This window comes from Python bivittatus, unplaced genomic scaffold (assembly GCF_059951505.1).
Source record: "Python bivittatus isolate LINGU-HERP-01145 unplaced genomic scaffold, Pbiv_v1 ctg000210_np1212, whole genome shotgun sequence".
In the NCBI taxonomy this organism is placed as follows: Eukaryota; Metazoa; Chordata; class Lepidosauria; order Squamata; family Pythonidae; genus Python; species Python bivittatus.
This window is the reverse complement of record NW_028277053.1, coordinates 8,510,681-8,528,811: the sequence shown is the minus strand read 5'-3', so window position 1 is coordinate 8,528,811 and position 18,131 is coordinate 8,510,681. Positions and strand designations below refer to the sequence as shown.

Genomic DNA, 18,131 nt, shown 5'->3' with positions numbered 1-18,131 from the left:
GGAGATAAGGGAATGGTTGTGGCAGGTCCGGAAATAAACCTGCTTATTCATCACCTTCTGACTTCCTAAACTAGCTCAGAAGGCTCCATTCCCTGATACTAAAGGAGTCTGAACATGCTTCTTTTCTCTGTGACAAGAAGTCAAGGATGCCTTCCCTCCATGGGAACTCCCTGTTAGAACCAGGTCTGTGGCTGTTCCTGCTGCAGGTGTCCTATTCCTTGACATATATTCCAATGGGCTTGAAAGTGGGCCTGTACTGAATTAATTTGAAATTTGAAAAAGGAGCCCCATGCCCTAAAAAAGATGGTAGCATTGAGGGAAAGGACGCTTATCAGTATTCTGTGCCTTTTAACGTTTTCTCTTCTCAAGATCTGTGAAAAGCCTGGGGAACTCCTGTTTTGTGAAGGACGGTGTCTTGGGGCTTTCCATGCCAGCTGCAGTGGCCTGTCTGGAAGACCCAAAGGACACTTTATTTGTGGTGAATGTACTTCAGGCAAGTCTTTTCATGGTGATCAGCAGTCTTTGCATGCTTCCTATGGAAATGGTTATCCTCTGGATCTCGTGCTAAAGGTGTCTTGTTACCGAAAAGCAAAGATAGGAAACGTGAACAATTAAAAAGTTAATACTGAGAAAATAAAGGAAGTAATGAATCTTTAACATCTTCCTGTATTTCCCTTTCTACCTCGCTCAGAAATACTAGCCAGGGTTTCTTACTTCTTTATCTCATTATTTATTCGTCATGTAGGGTTCAGCTTTCCTCTTCTGCATAAAATCTGTTTTTCCCCATTTCTTTGGGGTACTAGGAAGCTCCACCAACCCAAGAGAAGTTTTGGACTCTGTGTCCCTGGGATTTTGATTCTCCTGCTGCATGCAGCTGGATTGATTTGCACAGATAATCTGACACTAGAGAATCTTGAAGCAGTCCGTGGAGTGTTTTTGGTTTTTTATTGGTGCTTATGAAGGATGGATTGTGTGATCGTTGTCAGTAGATCACCCCTTTTACCTTCTTCAGTGGTCCTCCTGCAAAATGAATTGCTCACTATAGAGCAAGGGTGCACAGCTTCTTTCAAACGGAGGACCATGCACCAAAAAACTAGGTAGGGCCAAGAGAAAGACATTGAGGCAATGCCTGTGTATTTAATAAACTTCCCCTTTTGTCATATTAAACATTGTAAAATGGGGGCAAGGTTTAGTGGGACTCCTCAAGTTGATTCCAAGGCTTTCAGCAGCTCTTAAGATTTCTGTCCCATAAGGGAAAGCATGGCTGTCTGGGTACTGGGAGCAGCTTGCAAGACTCTCCAGCACTTCTGAAATGCCAGGGTTTTAGAAGGGATCTGCCTTTGCCCAGAGCATTTCAGAGGGGTTGGTAGTTACATTCTTCCCAATATCTTCATACCACAAAAACTGTTCCTGGAGCGTTCTTTGGAATAAAGCTGTACAATAGCAAAACTCTTTCATTTCTCTGCCAGTTGAATCTTTATGCTGAGAGAAGTGGAGAACTGATGAAAACGGATCTTGAAATCCCTTTAAATTGCTGATCAAATTGTTATTTTCTGTCTTATGCTGGTTGCTTGTTTAACTTGTTATTCTTTTTAACTTCCTGGCTCCATACCAGGGAATGGATGGTCTTCCATATGTTATTCATGAGCTGCAGTTCCCAGCAGACTTAACTATTATAGGTGTCATTGAGGGATGTCTGGAATTGTAGTTCAGTAGTATGTGGGAGGGCCACAGTGCTTCACCCTGTGAAAGAAAATACAGAGAAGCATCTAATGACTCACAGTAGGGTTAAAGGAAGAGGGTTTTTGAATGTCATTAGCAAAATCCTAGCATGATACAGACATCTTCCAAATCAGGAAAGTCTGTAAGGCAAAAGTCTAAGGATTCTGCCAGATCCAAGGACATTGTGATTATTAATGGCAGCTCACAGGAACAGATTTGAGCATTCTCAGTTTGATGATAAGTGCCCTGGAGCTAGAATTGGAAATCTTCGGATCTGTGCCTTACAGTGCCTGATGGAGCTGGAAGTCACTTGATAACAACTGGTCTCCAAGAATGAAAAGGCTGCATGCTGAAAATCATTTGGTCCACCCTGTAAATTTTTTGCATTATAGTTACCATTCCGTTTTTCTGTTTACCTGATTATTCTCTGAAAGAGGTTTAGAAATGTAGACATGTGTTGTTGAAAGGAAGATGCTTATGAAGAAAGGCATGTGAAAAATATGATTTTGTAAAAAATTAGTATCTACTTTAATTCCAAGTATTTAATTAGCTCTAGTTAAAAATGAACTTAGTTCTGTTCTATTCTTGAGAAATACTTAATTTTGTTTAAAATTTTTATTAGGTATTCATACGTGTTTTGTGTGTAAGGAGAAAAAATCAGAAGTTAAACGCTGCATCGTATCCCACTGTGGAAAATTTTATCATGAAGCTTGTGTGAAAAAATTTCCCCTCACAGTTTTTGAAAATAGGGGTTTTCGGTGCCCTCTCCACAGTTGTGAGAGTTGTCATGTTGCTAATCCCTCAAATGCCAAAGTATCTAAAGGTATTTACTTTTTTCCTTCTCTTTTTCTCTATCTCTTTGTGCATCTGTAGTTCATTTTCAGAGGTAGCATAGCACTGTGATTACTGTTTGTTTTATGGGAGCTCATAGTAGCATGAAAAGTTCTTGCACCCACTTTCAGGAATACGTGGCTTTTTAAGATTGGAAGTCTGTTATGACCATATAGTGACAGCTATCATGTCTCTGTGTGAATGTATGCATTGGCCTTCCTTTAGTTTGGAACTAAGGAGAGCTAGGAAGAAACTGCTAATCACCATTTGCTTGTTCTCAAGGCAACCTTTCCTTCCTACATTTTCTTTCTAGCCCTCTTGCTGTAAGGAGAATCTGTAAAGTTGGCATGTTCCTTATGGACTAAACAGTGGCATGTCCAGGATAGAAAGAGCCAGGCTAATCTGATCTCTTGTGAAGGAAACACCAGTTCCAAGCAAATAGTTCCAAACGATTCATAGCAAGGACTATTCTGCCAGAGAAGACTTCCAGCTTCTCCTAATAGCTCAAGTAGCCTTTTTTTGGTTATGGCACTAAGATCTCGATCATGATTAGTTTTGAACGGTCAAGTTGTTTCAAAGAAAAAATGGCTTCTGATGTAAACAGATCCAGGTGGTGCCATGAGGTTAATAAAACATTCCTTCCCAGCATTGATTCTACTCAGTTATTTCATTGAGAAACCAACTATGACAGACTTGCAGAATTTGGAAACATTTGCAGCATATAGAAAAAGTGAGGCTAAGCAAAATAATACTGGAGTTAATAAAACAGTAACACCTATATACCTTCTCCCTCCTTTAAGTAGTCTTCACATTTCTCAGTTTTACCACATGCAACCATTTTAAAATAATGATTAACGTAATCATGATCCTTGCATCCCTCATCAGTAGCCTAGTTTCCATTGTCAAGCTAAGTCTAAATGTGATTTGTTTGAATATCTGAACTCCAGGCAATAAACGTGATGTATGTTTGGCAGTATCCAGAATTCAAAAACATAGTTAAGATGAGAATGCCTCATGCTCTCTTCATAACCATAGCTGCCCCTACAAACACAACCATTTCAAACAAGAAGCCATTTCAGAGAATGGAAGTTAAATTCCATACGTAACAGCTCCTTAGGAAGACACCCACGGCAATAAATACAACAAAAACGTTCACAAACACATATGCGAAACACATAGATATACCTGTCCTCAACCTCCAACATTCATATAGAGTATACTCTTCATCAAAGAAACCTAGAAATGCCCATAAATCACCAAATATAGCCCTGCCCAACAGATACACAACAATTTTTCTCTATTAAACTTTTTAAAAAAGCAATTCATCCTGTCAAAACTGTACTTTACAGTTGTTGGAATATTTGGAATTTAAAGCAGGAATTAATTTAACAATTTGAGGACATTAATTCTGGCTTGTGCAAGAAGTGACTATTAAAAGAAATCCTGGCTTAATGTTATGTGCAAAGAAGCCATGGTTTCTAAAGCCCTGTTCCAGATGGATGATGACCACTTACTTAAATGGCTTTTTAGGGGAAAGAATTTTTAATTGTTGCTTGATATAGTGGGTATATGCTTCTTCTCTGTTCACAAGTAATATGTAATTGAATGCCATCAATAGGGAACAACAGAAGACCACAATTGCTTTCATGTCCTGTGTATGGCTTCTTTTTAGGCATTTAATTTTTTATGTAATCTATATCTTCCCAAGGAACCCAAGTCAGTTTACAGTTTTAAATAATGAAACAAAATATTAGTTCCTTAAGTTCAGGAGATGATGTTATAGAATCTTTGGGTTGGGTTTCCTCAGTTTTGTTTTCTTTTAGAGCACATGTGATAACTCCAGACAAGTAAGTCAAGAGATCATGCAATCCCCTCCACAAATCACAGGAAACCACAGTTGGAAACAACATTTCAGGCACAATGAATTTATTCACTGATACTCTTTGCAAATCATACTGTCACACTGCCATGGAGCAAGGCTGTCCTAAGTCATTGTGTTGGATCAGGCAATAAAACTGGTCATTAGAAGTACAGAAAGCGAAATCAAATTCAATACGAGATCTCAGTGTCCATAAACAACATCCAGGGGAGTAGGAGAAACAGTCAATCTCCTCAGAGTGTTCTTTCATTTATCCAAAGATGGACATTCTTAAGCAAAGAAACTAGAAATACCAGTTTCATAATGAAATAAACAATGCTACTGTTAGAATCTGAGCTGTTAATTTATTAGGTGGTTAGGATTTATTAGGTGGTTAGGATTAGGGTTGTTATTCTTGATTACATAAATAGAGAACAAGAGTTCTTCTCTGAATAGTCATAGTCTTCATGTATAAGTCATATCATCGATGCATGACTATGGTATCACAGAGAACAACGGTTGGACATGCACCAAACATTTCACGGTCGGTTCCTTGCAACTTGGAGTGAGCTCTTCTGACCTTACCAGAAGAGTCCTAGCTGTGGAATAGAAGTGGGAAAGGTCCATTTTGATGTGACCGTCTTCCAGTCAAATTGGGGCATTGGGGGTTGGTACACTTCAGCTTTGGAATGCTTGGCACAACTCTGATGCCCATTTTATAGCTCTTCTCTCAGTCTGCAACATCCACCTCTCATTTCTCCCTTTATAATTCCTCACATTCAGCATCATTTTTGTGTGTGGCAGTTCATGAAAAATGATACTTGCCTTTCTTTTTGTGGGTGGTAGTTCATGAAAGCTGATGCCATAATCCATTAGCTAGTTATTAAGGCTTCAGAGTGCTCTGATGCTTTTAAGTCTTTAAGCATTTTTACCAATGTATTGTAAAAGGTGCTGTGTGTATTTTTCTTTGCACTAGGCAAAATGATACGATGTATTCGCTGTCCGGTGGCTTACCATGCTGGTGACAACTGTGTGGCTGCCGGATGCGCCATGATTTCTTCCAGCAGTATTGTTTGTACCAACCACTTTACTGCCACGAAAGGAAAAAGCCATCATGCTCACGTTAATGTTAGCTGGTGTTTTGTGTGCTCAAAAGGTAAATAACTTACTTAATTTAACTTTAAGTGTTCTTATGTCACAGTTGGTAAGGGGGTTTTGTTGTTGCTGTTGAAGCATTTCATTAAGTTTAAAGGCCCTTTATTTCTTGTGGTGTGTGCGTGTTGCAAAAGCATTTAGAGAAAAGTATGATTGAAACTGAAGAATTGCATGTCTAAAATACAAGAGTGGGAAGAATTCTTTCATAAACATCAAGTGAGCAGATAGGGCAAGGGCAATGACTCCTCTCTGCCCCCCATGGCTCCAGAAATCTGCTCCAGAAGATTCTCCTTTTCAGAACAGATGTGAGAGAAGAAATAGGTTTCAGTAACAAATAGCATTCTCAATCACCCAATCTATGGCTTTGGTCCAACAAAAAAGCAGGACCAAACCCAACTTTCTTCCTGTTCCTTGCATGAATATACCTTCAGTCTTGGTGTTGGAGTTAAGTTGAAAGTCAGAGTGTCTCAGGGTAGACACATTAGTAGTGACAACAGCCAACAATCGCCCAGCTTCAAAGTCAAGAAACACCAGGCAAAAAGCCCACTGAACAATAGGGAGGGTGGGAGAAAGAGGCCCTGGAATTAAATTACAGTGGGTCTAAAAATCTTTATGTTGACAGAGAGCACTCAACTCTTATAGAGGTTTCCTCTTAGTATGCAGTAAAGATTCTTATCTACCTGTGCCGTATCATGTGTCTGAGAACCTAAGTTGAATACGAGAGGCTAAAGTCAAGCCACACTGAGTCTATATATGGGAAATTCTGTGGAGGTTCACACAACTCTGCTTTCTTGAAGAAAGCAGCTGTATCACATCAGCTCCATCCCCTGGAATAGTTTTTAAAAAGGAGGAGGAAAAAGAGAGAGATGGGCCACAGAAGATTGGCAAACTTAAGTCCACATGTCAGAGAGGCCGGTAACTGAGCGTTAGGGAGCGATCACCATGGAAATGGGCTTTGTGGCATCTAGGGAATGCTGATCGCTCTGTCCTCTGACAAGGGGAAAAAAAGGGTGGGATAGAAATGAAGCAGATGATGGAGGAACAATGAAGGACCCATTGAATGCAAACAGCATCGAGCAATGCCTTTGTGGGCTTCTTCTAGCAGCTGCAGGCAAGAGATGGACTGAGGCAGCCTTCAGCAATGGGCAGATGAGCACACACTGGATTGATCCTTCTCCTGCACATATCCAGGCCCCACCTGCTGTAGCAGCAGGAAGGAGAAGTGACAATAATAGCACGTTAGAGGCGCGGGAGGAAGCCAACGTGGGAGAGAGTGGAAAGCACAGGTAACTGTGCATGCACCAGCCTTAGTGCCAACTGGGAGCACAAATCCCTCAACGGGAAGAGGGGGAGAGAGAACCCACACGGAGTAGGAATTTTAGGAAGGCCAAGATGGTGCATTTCTTAGGGCAATTCCTGACTGAAAGAATGGACAGCAGGAGGAAATCCAGGGCTTGAATCCCCCAAGCAGAAGCACCACTAACACCAGTTTTGAAGAGCATCTCTCTGACTGGGAAGGGAAGAAATGGGGAAGTGGCTGTAAACATGACATCCCAGTTACCCAGGTGGGTGGCCCCCTGGATTAACCCTGTTGGTTTGCTCCAGCATCTGGTGACCAAAGAGCTATATCATGGTAAATCCACCTACTTTTCTTCTAGCAGATGGATGTAACTAAATTCAAATCTTGATCAGGAAAAAAAGAGTTAATTGTGTATGACAACAGAAACTGCTAATCTAGCTTCAGATCCACAATCGTATTAACCGGGTAGCCTAGATTTAAAAAACGGTACTGAAAGAGTAAGGAAGCAATCATCCGTAGAAAAACTTGATGTGGATAATATTACCCACTTTTTGAAGCTTCCTGTCTTTGGATAGTATTTGTATGCTGTTGATAATATCCAACAAACATGGTTCACCTGCCGTACTTCCAGCTCTTCTCAGTGAGTTTGGTAACAAAGGGAAGTGCTAATAGTAGGCACATCTCCAAGTTTACGAAGAGTTCATTCTTCTGACACTGCCTAAGTCGATCCTAACAGAATCCCTAATCTTGTATAATTCCTTCTTGTGTGCATGGGTTTACGCTTAATCCTTAGCACTAAACACATTAGCATTTTTATGCTTAAAATAAAACCCTAATTTTTCTCCTCATGTCACTGAGGGTTGTTTTGCACCTTTCATTACAGGGGGAAGCCTTTTATGTTGTGAGTCTTGTCCTGCTGCGTTTCATCCGGATTGTTTAAACATTGAAATGCCAGATGGAAGCTGGTATTGCAATGACTGCAAGGCAGGGAAGAAGATTCATTTTCAAGATATTATTTGGGTCAAACTGGGAAATTACAGGTTTGGATTTTTAAACATAATTAAATATTTAAAGAGATATTCGTTGGTATATATAATTGTATCTCACTTTTCCTTGGAGCTCAGAAATGGGGGAATTTGTATGCAGAAAGATATTTGATAGTTATATGCATGTATACATGTGTATGCTGTACATAAAAAGATCTGTCTGTATGAGATTAAGATTCATTTGTTTCTAAGATAACAGTATTCTCAAATTCTTCCTTTTGTTGGGTTGTTTTTGTGGTAGGTGGTGGCCTGCAGAAGTCTGCCATCCCAAAAATGTTCCCCCAAATATCCAGAAAATGAAACATGAGATTGGAGAATTTCCTGTGTTTTTCTTTGGCTCTAAAGATTATTACTGGACACATCAAGCTCGTGTATTTCCATATATGGAAGGAGACCGAGGAAGTCGATACCAAGGAATTAAAGGAATTGGAAAGGTCTTCAAAAATGGTAAATTTAGTTCAAATGCATTCATAGTATATGATCATTTTCTGTATAAAGGACCTTTGTTCATTACATAGAAGCAGAGTGTTTCAAATTTCATAAATGAGTTAGAATTTCAATATTTTACTTTGTTGCAGCTGGTGATAGCACCTAGCTAAGCTTGGTTGATTTCAGAAAAGCTAAGCAGGGTCAACATGGTTAGTTCTTGGATGGGAGGCTTTACTGTTGGTGGTGGTGGTGGTCGCACAGTCAGCCAGTTGTTTAGATTGGATTTGGCATTTTTATCCACGTATCGAGTCCTTCCCAATTATTGTGGCTGGTTGCACAGTCAGCCAGATGTTTAGACTGCATTTGGCGTTTTTATCCATCTATTGAGTCCTTCCCAAGGACCTGGGATAGGCCGATGTTGTTTGATGGTATTAAAGGTAAACAGCTCAGGATATAAGCTGTTCCAAGTAAAGCTGCCTCTCGCAATTGTCTGGTGGTGATTATGTCAATGCCGATGGTGTTCAAGTGGTGCTCCAGATGTTTTGGGATTGCCCCTAAGGCAGCTATTGATACTATCTTTGCTTTCTTTTGCCATAGTCGTTCTCCTATTTGCAGGTTTTTATATTTTGTGATTTTCTCTATTACTACTACTACTACTACTACTACTACTACTACTACTACTACTACTGTTGTTGTTATTAGTCTATTGCAAGCTACTATAAAAAAGCAGTGCATAAATCAAGATTGTTCCTTTAAGAGGGTCAGCCCGCTTCAGCCACCTTGTTGGAGAAGATGCAGGGCAGCCCAAACAGAGCCTTGTCTGCCCTGCTCCAAATTGAAGGTAACCGGCATGGCTCTCAGCTTGGGCTTGTTCTGTGCAGGAGAGGCATGAAGCCAGGTAGACGTTGTCAGAGGGGTTTTCAGCCTCAGAAGCTTTGTCCCAAAGTTCTGCTGATGATACCTATTACCAGATAAGGAAGAAAACTGAATTTACCCCTCACATTAGGGGATAATTGGCACCAGAATTGTTGACCGTCATAGGGAAAGGGTGAGCCCAGGATCTAGATCAAGCAGGATTAGAACTCATGATCTTCCTGCTGTAAAACAAATTGCTGTGGATTAGCAAGGAAGGGAAACTGCTTCTGTCTTTTTAATCTTCCTTTTCTAGGAAGAAAGCATAGCTTTGTGCTTGTCATTTCTTCCCACTATATATTTTGAAGCCCATTTTCTGATGAGAACTGAAACCAAATTAGATTGGGACCAGTCACCCATGTTCAAGCATGTTAGCCATGTTGTTTGTTTGGCTAAAATAGGCCAATAGAGAAATGTACAATGTGGTATCTGTACAAGAAGTAGATCTCGGTTAAAATAGAGAAGGGGTCCCTGGCTAAGGAAATGAGGATTCAAAGGCCAATAACTGCCATTTCTGAACACCTAAAATCTTTTGTTTGAATTTTTAAGAGGAAGTCGCTGTTCTTGGGTGTGACTGTCCCACTGAGAAGAGTTGGCACAGGAACATTCCATAGGATGGTTTTCTGGTTTTAATCCTTAAGGAGAGCGTGAGTGATGCACTGCTAAGCTAAGCAACATATTTCTAAGCCCGTCCAGGAGATTTGGAGCAGAGGTAGTGAGCAGAATCAATCCACTGCAAGTGATGAGGTTGAGGCATATTCATATAGGAAATATTTGTAGCTGTAATTTTTACCCACTTTTTTTTTAAGCTTTGCAAGACGCTGAAACACGCTTTCGAGAAATAAAATTTCAACGTGAAGCCAAAGAAACTCAAGAAAATGAACGCAAACCTCCCCCTTACAAACATATCAAGGTAAGATGCTCTGAGGGCAATTAGTCAGAAGGCCCAGCAATGGCTCAGGTTATCCTGGGATGAGATACGATTGATCGTTCGTGGGAATGATGGGGGGACCCCTTTTAAGTTTCCATAGGTCAGAATTAGCCTAAATGGGGTACTGTGGGGAGACTTGTATCGGTTGTCAGGGGAAGAAGTAAAAGGCCATTTTTAAGTACAGGAGTACATTTCCTAGAGACAAATGTTTTAATTGTCTTTTTCTTCTAGTCAATTCATGTGCATTAATTTATTAAATAAAACATGCTGGAAAAGGATAAGATATTCCCAAAGGATTTTAGTTCTACTTGACAAGCTGAATGATAATAACAAGGAGTTCAGATTTATAGAGATATAAACGTGTGGGAAATAGAACTGTGCAACTATAAAAGTGTTTAAAATAAATCAGACTTTTTACCAGTTACTTAAAGGAAAATATTCGTGACAGAAGATTTTTTTTTTTTTCAAAATGCTCATCCGTAAAGTAGGAATTAGACATCTTCAACACCATCAAAAAAGCATCTAATGAATCTTCTGGAATGTGTGTTACATTATATGGTATTAATGATATTTTTATGTATTTATATATGTGTTACAAAAAAACACTTGGAGAGAAGAGGCGTGAAGAGATTTCCTACATTAGTTAATTCTCTTGTCTCAAACTCACACTTGCATACAGCAAAGAATGCTAAATTTAGGATGTAATCTCACTTTTTTCTCCCCCCACCACTGAATTGCTGGGTACCTTGTGGCTTCTTTTGCCCCTCAGACTAACCTTACACAGCTAGTTGTCTTCTTTTCATTGTGAGAAGGAAGCTGGCTGGGTTAGGATTAGCACATTGGGCCCATGTGGGACGCTGGGAAAATAGAAGCAGGCATGAGTGCTAGAACCCGGAGGTCTGCTGCTTTCCGGCCATCTAGGAGACAAACATGGTGGTGTGCAAGCAAAAAGACATCAAAACCTGAACAACATCAGGAATGATGAATGCATTTGAGGTCCCATAACAGCAGATGAAGTGGTAGAGAGTAAGAGATGGAGCTGTGGAAAACAGACATGAGCGTAAAGTACTAATGGGGGTGAATGAGTTTGGGCTAGAACATTGTTTGCCTTTTTTGAGGAACATGCTCAGTGCCTGCTTTGGCTCTTTTATATGCCAGGTAAATAAGCCATTTGGAAAGGTTCAGATCTACACTGCGGATATTTCTGAGATTCCCAAATGCAACTGTAAACCTTCTGACGAAAACCCCTGTGGTTTTGATTCCGAATGTCTAAACCGGATGTTAATGTATGAATGCCACCCACAAGTGTGTCCAGCTGGAGAGCGCTGCCAGAACCAATGCTTTACCAAGCGCCAGTACCCCGAGACGAAGATAATCAGGACTGAGGGCAAAGGCTGGGGCTTAGTCGCCAAGAGGGACATTAAAAAGGTATGGGTTAGGGGAGCTGCAGTATCTCATGGAAGGCTTGCAGCAGTGGCTCAGTTCTTCTTAGGAGGAAGAATTCCTGAGTTTCTCTTTTTTAGTTGTTTATTTCTTCTTTGGATTTATATCCCACCTTTCTGTTTTGGTGTGCATGCAAAAGATAAAATAAGGATAATATAAAAATTTACATTTTAGTTATGATTCTTTTATGATTCAATTAGTATTGATTCTTCTGTTTAATTTCCTGTAGGTCCTGAGTGAGCAGTCGTTGGGTGGGGGACCTTATATTTTGCATGCATGCTTGGGAAGAGAAATAGAGGAGTGCAAAAAGCATTGGGTTTTCCATAACTCCAGAGGGTAAAGGTCACAAGAGCAGCTTAACGATAGGCAAGGCATAGATGTGGCTGAGCCAGGAATTTCTACATTTCTTCTTTGGGTGGAATCTTCGTTTCTTTCTTTTTATATTGTGATTTTATATTGCAATCCTATATCCACTTATCTACTGTAAATATAATAAGGCTTCTACAGGTAGTCCTTGTTTAGCAACCACAATTGGGACTGGCAACTTGGTTGTAAAGCAAAGCGGTCGCTAAGTGAAACCACAGCTGGACTTATGATCTGACTTCAGCTTTCCTTTGCTTTACAGACCTGCGAAGGTCATAAATTCGAGGACTGGTCACAAAGTTTCTTTCTCATCACCATCTTAACTGCAAACGGTCGCTAAATGAGGCAGTCAGTAAACAAGGGCTACCTGTACTGGGGATTGGCAATACATCCAGCAACATAGCTGTCATAACACCATGAAAGGGATACTCGCTGATCCCCAAAATACATTTTAAAAAATATGTATTAAAATCTTGCAATAGTATGGAGATAGACATCTCATCCAATTATCTGTCTGTCTGCACATGTGCTGATTTCTGGGTTTATATTACAGTTTCATGTATTTCTTGCTTCCTAATGGCAGGAAATGGTATCGCTGATTATCAGCAGCCTGAACATTGACATTCAGTGACATTCAGTGATTGAGGAGTGCTGGAGTATCCCCAGCTCCCTAAGGTGCAAGTTTGCCATGCCTGTTGTTGAAAGTTGTAGGCTGCTGCAAATGCTGGATGGTGTAGCAGCATCAGCCCATAAATGTCTTTAGGGAATTGTAGCTAGGTCCATTTTGTTTTCTATTTACAAGGTAAAAAGGAAATATTTTACCAAATGCTGGAGATCTGATCCCTGGCTTTGATAGCCTGTTTTTAGACTTCTGCAGGGATGCTGTGATTCAAAATGTATATATCATAAAAGACCAAGGAAAAAGTACATTGAGCAGAGGCCAAAATATGCAGCCTTTGGGATTAGATTTAATTATATCAACTGAAAAATTGGCCAGATCAATGGTTGTGCATACCCACTAAGTCAAGGCAGATTTTGCATAGTTTGAGCAGTCATGCTTTTCTGTTCTTCAGGGTGAGTTCGTGAATGAGTATGTTGGTGAGGTAATTGATGAAGGAGAATGTATGGCAAGAATCAAATATGCTCATGAAAATGACATCACACACTTTTACATGCTTACGATTGATAAGGTACAGTATTTTTACATGGCTCAAGTTGGCACCCATATTTGACCTTAATACTGGTATTTATAAACTTGCTTTTTAGTCAGCAATAGCAACATTCTCATTCTGTGCTATTCTTCTCTCAGTGAACAAAACTACCACAAAAAGAGTATGAATAAACCTATTTATCAATACCTCCTTGGCTTAAGAATGAGTTTGAATGTCCATGTAGAAATTGGGAGAACAGGAAGTGCTAATATTTCCGTGACACCTAATTTTCTATTATGATTGCTACTGTATCCACTTATCTAGGTCTAAGTCCTATTATATGTAATGGTGTTCACTTTTATGTAGATGTGTGTTGGATTACACTCTGAATATAATCTGAACTGAGGAATAGAAGCTTGTGTTATATTGTAGCTCTGCGTCTTTCATCTAACAATGCTTTTGTCAGAAAGAGCTGAAGCTTCAACTTCATTGAACATGTTCACCTACTTTGTAACCTCTGGCTCTTAGACTAGGACAGAATAGTTGCTGAATGGTCTAATACATTGTTTCTCAACCTTGGCAGCTTGTAGATGTGTGGACTTACTAACCCTAACTCCCAGAATTCCCCAGCCAGCATGCTCTTCAAGCTACCAACGTTGAGAAACACTGGTCTAATAACTGAGGAGAATCTCAACATCTGCATAAAAAGTTTTGTTTGTTACCCATTCATATTCCAAGGGCTGGAAATGCTTAATAGCAGTATCTCTCCCCTCCCTGCTTTTCAAGAGAGGGCTATTGGGGTTTGTTTTTTAAAAAACCCAGTTCTGGCATTTTTCCATTGAAGATGCAAAAAATTTTATCTCTGTAAATTCATCTCAAAACAGGTAGCCAAAGATCTGTTTAGAAAGCATACCTTCTTTTCCCAAGCAAAACTGAAGAATAATTATATTTCTGACACATTTTTGTATATTTTCCAGGTATCTTATTTAGCTATGTGGTGTGATATTACCGTAAGGCAAAATTAGTCAAGTCAGAACTGTGTTTAACTGTAGAATTCTAAATTTCTCGTGAAGGGTGAGAGAGCATAATAAAATTACAACTGACAGATTTGATTTCGACTGAATAACCACCTGTGTGACTAGGTCTCTGTTTCTGTCAGAGCAACCATGTTAAAATGGTACTGGTGTTAATCAGATTTTTTATTGAATCCCTTGACTTCCAGGACCGCATAATTGATGCTGGACCAAAAGGGAACTATTCTCGCTTTATGAATCACAGCTGCCAACCAAACTGTGAGACCCTGAAATGGACGGTACATGGCGACACCCGCGTAGGATTGTTTGCAGTGTGTGACATTCCTGCAGGTACGGATGACTGAGCAGCTCCCATACCATGAAAGCCTTTTAAAAAAAAAAAAGCCTTAAAACCTGTTCAGAACAGTTTCTTATATTGACTGTGATGTAGCTGAAAAGTCCTTAAAACTAAAAGTGTGCGCTTAACTTACCATCTTAATGAAGCAGAACAACCGCCATGAAAAACAGATAAACAATGATTTCATTTAACAAAGTGCCAATTTACATAAAACTTCGTTACAGAAAATGCGGGCTTTTTTCCAAGCTGATCTTGTCAGTCGGCCAAAATGTAACAGTTTCCCTCTGCAATCCAGTCTTCCAAGTGATGTTTGGAAGTCTCAAAAGTCAGGCAGCCACCAAATGGCCTCTCAGTATTAACTCTGACCCCGTTTTTTGTTTGTGATGGCTTCGTGGGCTTTGCTATCACCAGTTATTCAAACTCGTTAACTCTCTCCCTGTGGAAATACCAATTTCACGAATATTGAGACCCTTAATAACAAAAAGAAAACAACAGCACCCACAACTGTCTGCTATCCTAATTTTGGTTTCCTTTCTGGGGAGCTGCTGACGTACTTCAGGTTCAAAGCTCTGAACTGGGTATGCATGATTCCTTTGCTCAAATGTCTCTTTGTCCAGAATTTCCAACAGTATTTGCTAGGTCTTGGTGTAAAACCGTAATGTGTAGCCATGAGTTATCTAATTGTGCTGTTCATAACAGCTACATGTATGTGTTTAAATATTATCCCCTACAATACAATTTTAAAACAGTAGAATCTTGCCTAGACATAAAGTCGTCTTTAATTAAAATTGCATGAATATTGGTTTGAAGTTATTACTCTGTTAAGGCAATTTCATCTTTCAGTTTCAGAAAATAACCAGCTTAGCTTCTCTTTTAAACCAGCAAAACAGAATGACCTTTGCAGAAGTGCATTTCGGGATCATCCTTGTTTTGAAAGGAACTTATTTCTGCCTTTCTGCAGGTGTTCTGTGCTGCACACAATGGACATCCGAGTCCTCCAAGGCTTTTAATTTAATGTAGTGCTGAGAATGATTCTGCTTATATAAATGTACCTTTGGGGCCATAGTGGGTGGGAACCTGTTTTGCAAAAAACATCTCACAACAAACTTCATTGGTAGCTAGTGAGGAGGTAGCACAAAATGGCACCAGACCGTAACAACTTAGAACGGTTAAAAAATGCATCAAGTGTCTAAATCTTTTCTCTTTCCCCTAAAACATTTGCAATGTTGGATTTGTATCTGGAGCTAGATCCAAGCAAGATCCTTCATCTGCTCCTCTGGACAGTTCATCTTAGTGTGCCAGGGATATTGCTCTCTCCAAATTAAAAAACGTTTTCTGGGAAATACCCCCAAGTGGGCGATGAGCTATCAGATTGACTCTCAACAGACTGTTGGGGGCCTGGCAAAAACAAGACACCAAAAGATCCTCCAAGTCAACTAGATGTCACTCCCTCAAAAAGAAAAATATATATTTAATTTGGTTAAATAGACTAGCTTTTGCAAACAGATTGTGTTTCAGTCCATAAAATATCAGGCACGAGTTGGCAAGATGGGGTACTGTTGAGCCGATTTCTCTACTGTCAGTATTAACATGTTGAGATTTAGGGCCCATTGAGCAGCTGACAAAATAGATTTCCAGAATGAGAATTGTATTAACTTTCAAACAGGCTTGCATTCCTCTTTCTCTCCTACAAAGGGGGGGGGGGGGAGGATATCACTATTTCAGATTACATCAGCTTGGGTTTTCTGTGACAATGAAGTTGGCCACTATTTGGCCTAAAGAGCCTAAGAATAGAATAAGTACAGAAGCAGTGCCGTGCTGGTTCAGACCCCTGACCCATCTAGTCCAGCAGTCTGTTCTCCTAGTGGCTAACAAAATTGCACAAGGACGACCATTAGTCTCCAAGCAGATGGATTTCAGAGGCTTTCACCCTGCCACGAAGGCTAATAGCCATTGATCCCCATGAATTGATCCAACCCTTGTTTGAAACCAGCCAAGCTGATAGCCAGCACTACGTCTCTTGAAGTTTCACAGCTACAAGTTACACATTCAAAGAGCTGGCATCACTTCCGTGTTCATCAAGCATATAGACAGACAAATAATAAGAAAAGGCATCATGTGGAATATCACATCCAAAGAGGGTTTAGTTATTCTTCCGGCCACAAGCAGTGGTTACTTCAAGGTGGGAACAACTTATATCTACTTTACTTGCTGAGTCGATACCTACTGAAAGCAGTTGTAAACCAGGGAAGGACAGAGAATTATTTCTAGCATTCCAAGTGAAGAGAAATCAGGACTCCTGAATGAAGTGCTCATTTAAGGCTTTCAAGCAGCACCCAACTGGTCGTCAGAAAGAGTTCAGAACCAATGTCAGTTTAGAAATTAGGATGACAGAGTGCCGGTTTCAGCCAGGCTGGGAAGCCAGACATTGGTCTGCACCGGAGCTTTATTTAATAAGTTGCTCCTAATCAATTCAGTTGTGAGATGTTGAGCCCATACAGAGTGTGAAACTAAAGTCAACCAGGATTTCAGTCCCTATCTCATCTCTTTGACAATTCATCCTGGTCACTGGCCCATGGTGCTTGGTCTGAGCTTTAACCACATAGTCCTGATTCAGCTAAACATGCAGGAAATGGCACACTCACACATCTTAAAGTTTGCTGAAGGTCTGCTCATGGATGTTCCAGAAAACTTGCCATCTGTCCACCCGAGAACCCTATGTCAAGGTATTTTAAGGAAGTATATATAAGCAAGTTGATTGTCCTTCGTGGAAGTGTCACGAGGCATTGCTGAATGAATGGACATTTGTTCAGTGAATTTGAAATCTCATTTTGATATTTCGGTGTTTGACCCAATACTGCGTCAGGAGATTTGGGCTGGGAGAGATAAACTAAGTGGCTTTACTGAAAGCCAAAAAGTAAACATAGGCTGTTTGGAGAGGCAGGGTCTCTTGGTATCTTCAGTGCTGATGGCCATGACACCAATGGATATGAGGAGAGATCACATGCATTACTTACCAATTACAGGTTGATAAAAAAGAGGGTTACAGACAAATAATTGCTTTAAGTACTTGAATTTAAGTTTCCAAGCATCATCAGGGAGGAGACATACTCCAAAGACATCTGATATATACAGAGAAACTCTGCACGTACCATCTTTCTAGTCTATCAGCTAAAGGTCCAGCTGTTGCAGGTCCAAATAGGCCTGAATGATCTTTATAATAGCTCAATTTAATACCTTTCTTCAATGCTAGCAAAAGGGAGCTATCAGAATTTATCGCATGACTACTGAGATGAATATAGTGACCTCTGCTTCTTCTATTTTGTCTGTTCTTTGAGAAATTTATGTCCATCTTAAAGAGATTTCAGGCAGAAGATCTGGATTCTGTATTTCTTATCTTTCATTAACCAACCTTTAGGCATTTCCAGTAGCATTACGAACTTTTGTGCCATTGCTTGTCACGTTTCATCTGCGGGTTAGTACAGTTTCAAATGTCCTCTTTTAACTTTGTTTTAGTTTTTAGGAAGCATTTGTGTGTCCACGTGTACATCTGCCTCTTTTTTGATAGTGTGAGAGTGTATCTTTGGTTCCCTTCCCTTGCTGTCTTGTACCACAGTCA

General features: G+C 40.1%; 1 protein-coding gene across 5 annotated transcripts in view; it reads left to right on the top strand.

Annotated features, from left to right (window-relative positions):
• NSD2 (nuclear receptor binding SET domain protein 2) overlaps positions 1-18,131 on the top strand; it is an 84,288-nt gene that overhangs the window by 61,272 nt on the left and 4,885 nt on the right. For all 5 annotated transcript variants that reach the window (XM_088139428.1, XM_088139429.1, XM_088139426.1 and 2 more), the window contains 9 exons: positions 370-493; positions 2,345-2,545; positions 5,388-5,567; positions 7,750-7,906; positions 8,154-8,359; positions 10,063-10,166; positions 11,343-11,612; positions 13,064-13,180; positions 14,364-14,505. In XM_088139428.1, coding sequence (XP_087995554.1) covers positions 370-493; positions 2,345-2,545; positions 5,388-5,567; positions 7,750-7,906; positions 8,154-8,359; positions 10,063-10,166; positions 11,343-11,612; positions 13,064-13,180; positions 14,364-14,505 — 1,501 coding nt within the window. The remainder of the gene's footprint in view (positions 1-369; positions 494-2,344; positions 2,546-5,387; positions 5,568-7,749; positions 7,907-8,153; positions 8,360-10,062; positions 10,167-11,342; positions 11,613-13,063; positions 13,181-14,363; positions 14,506-18,131) is intronic.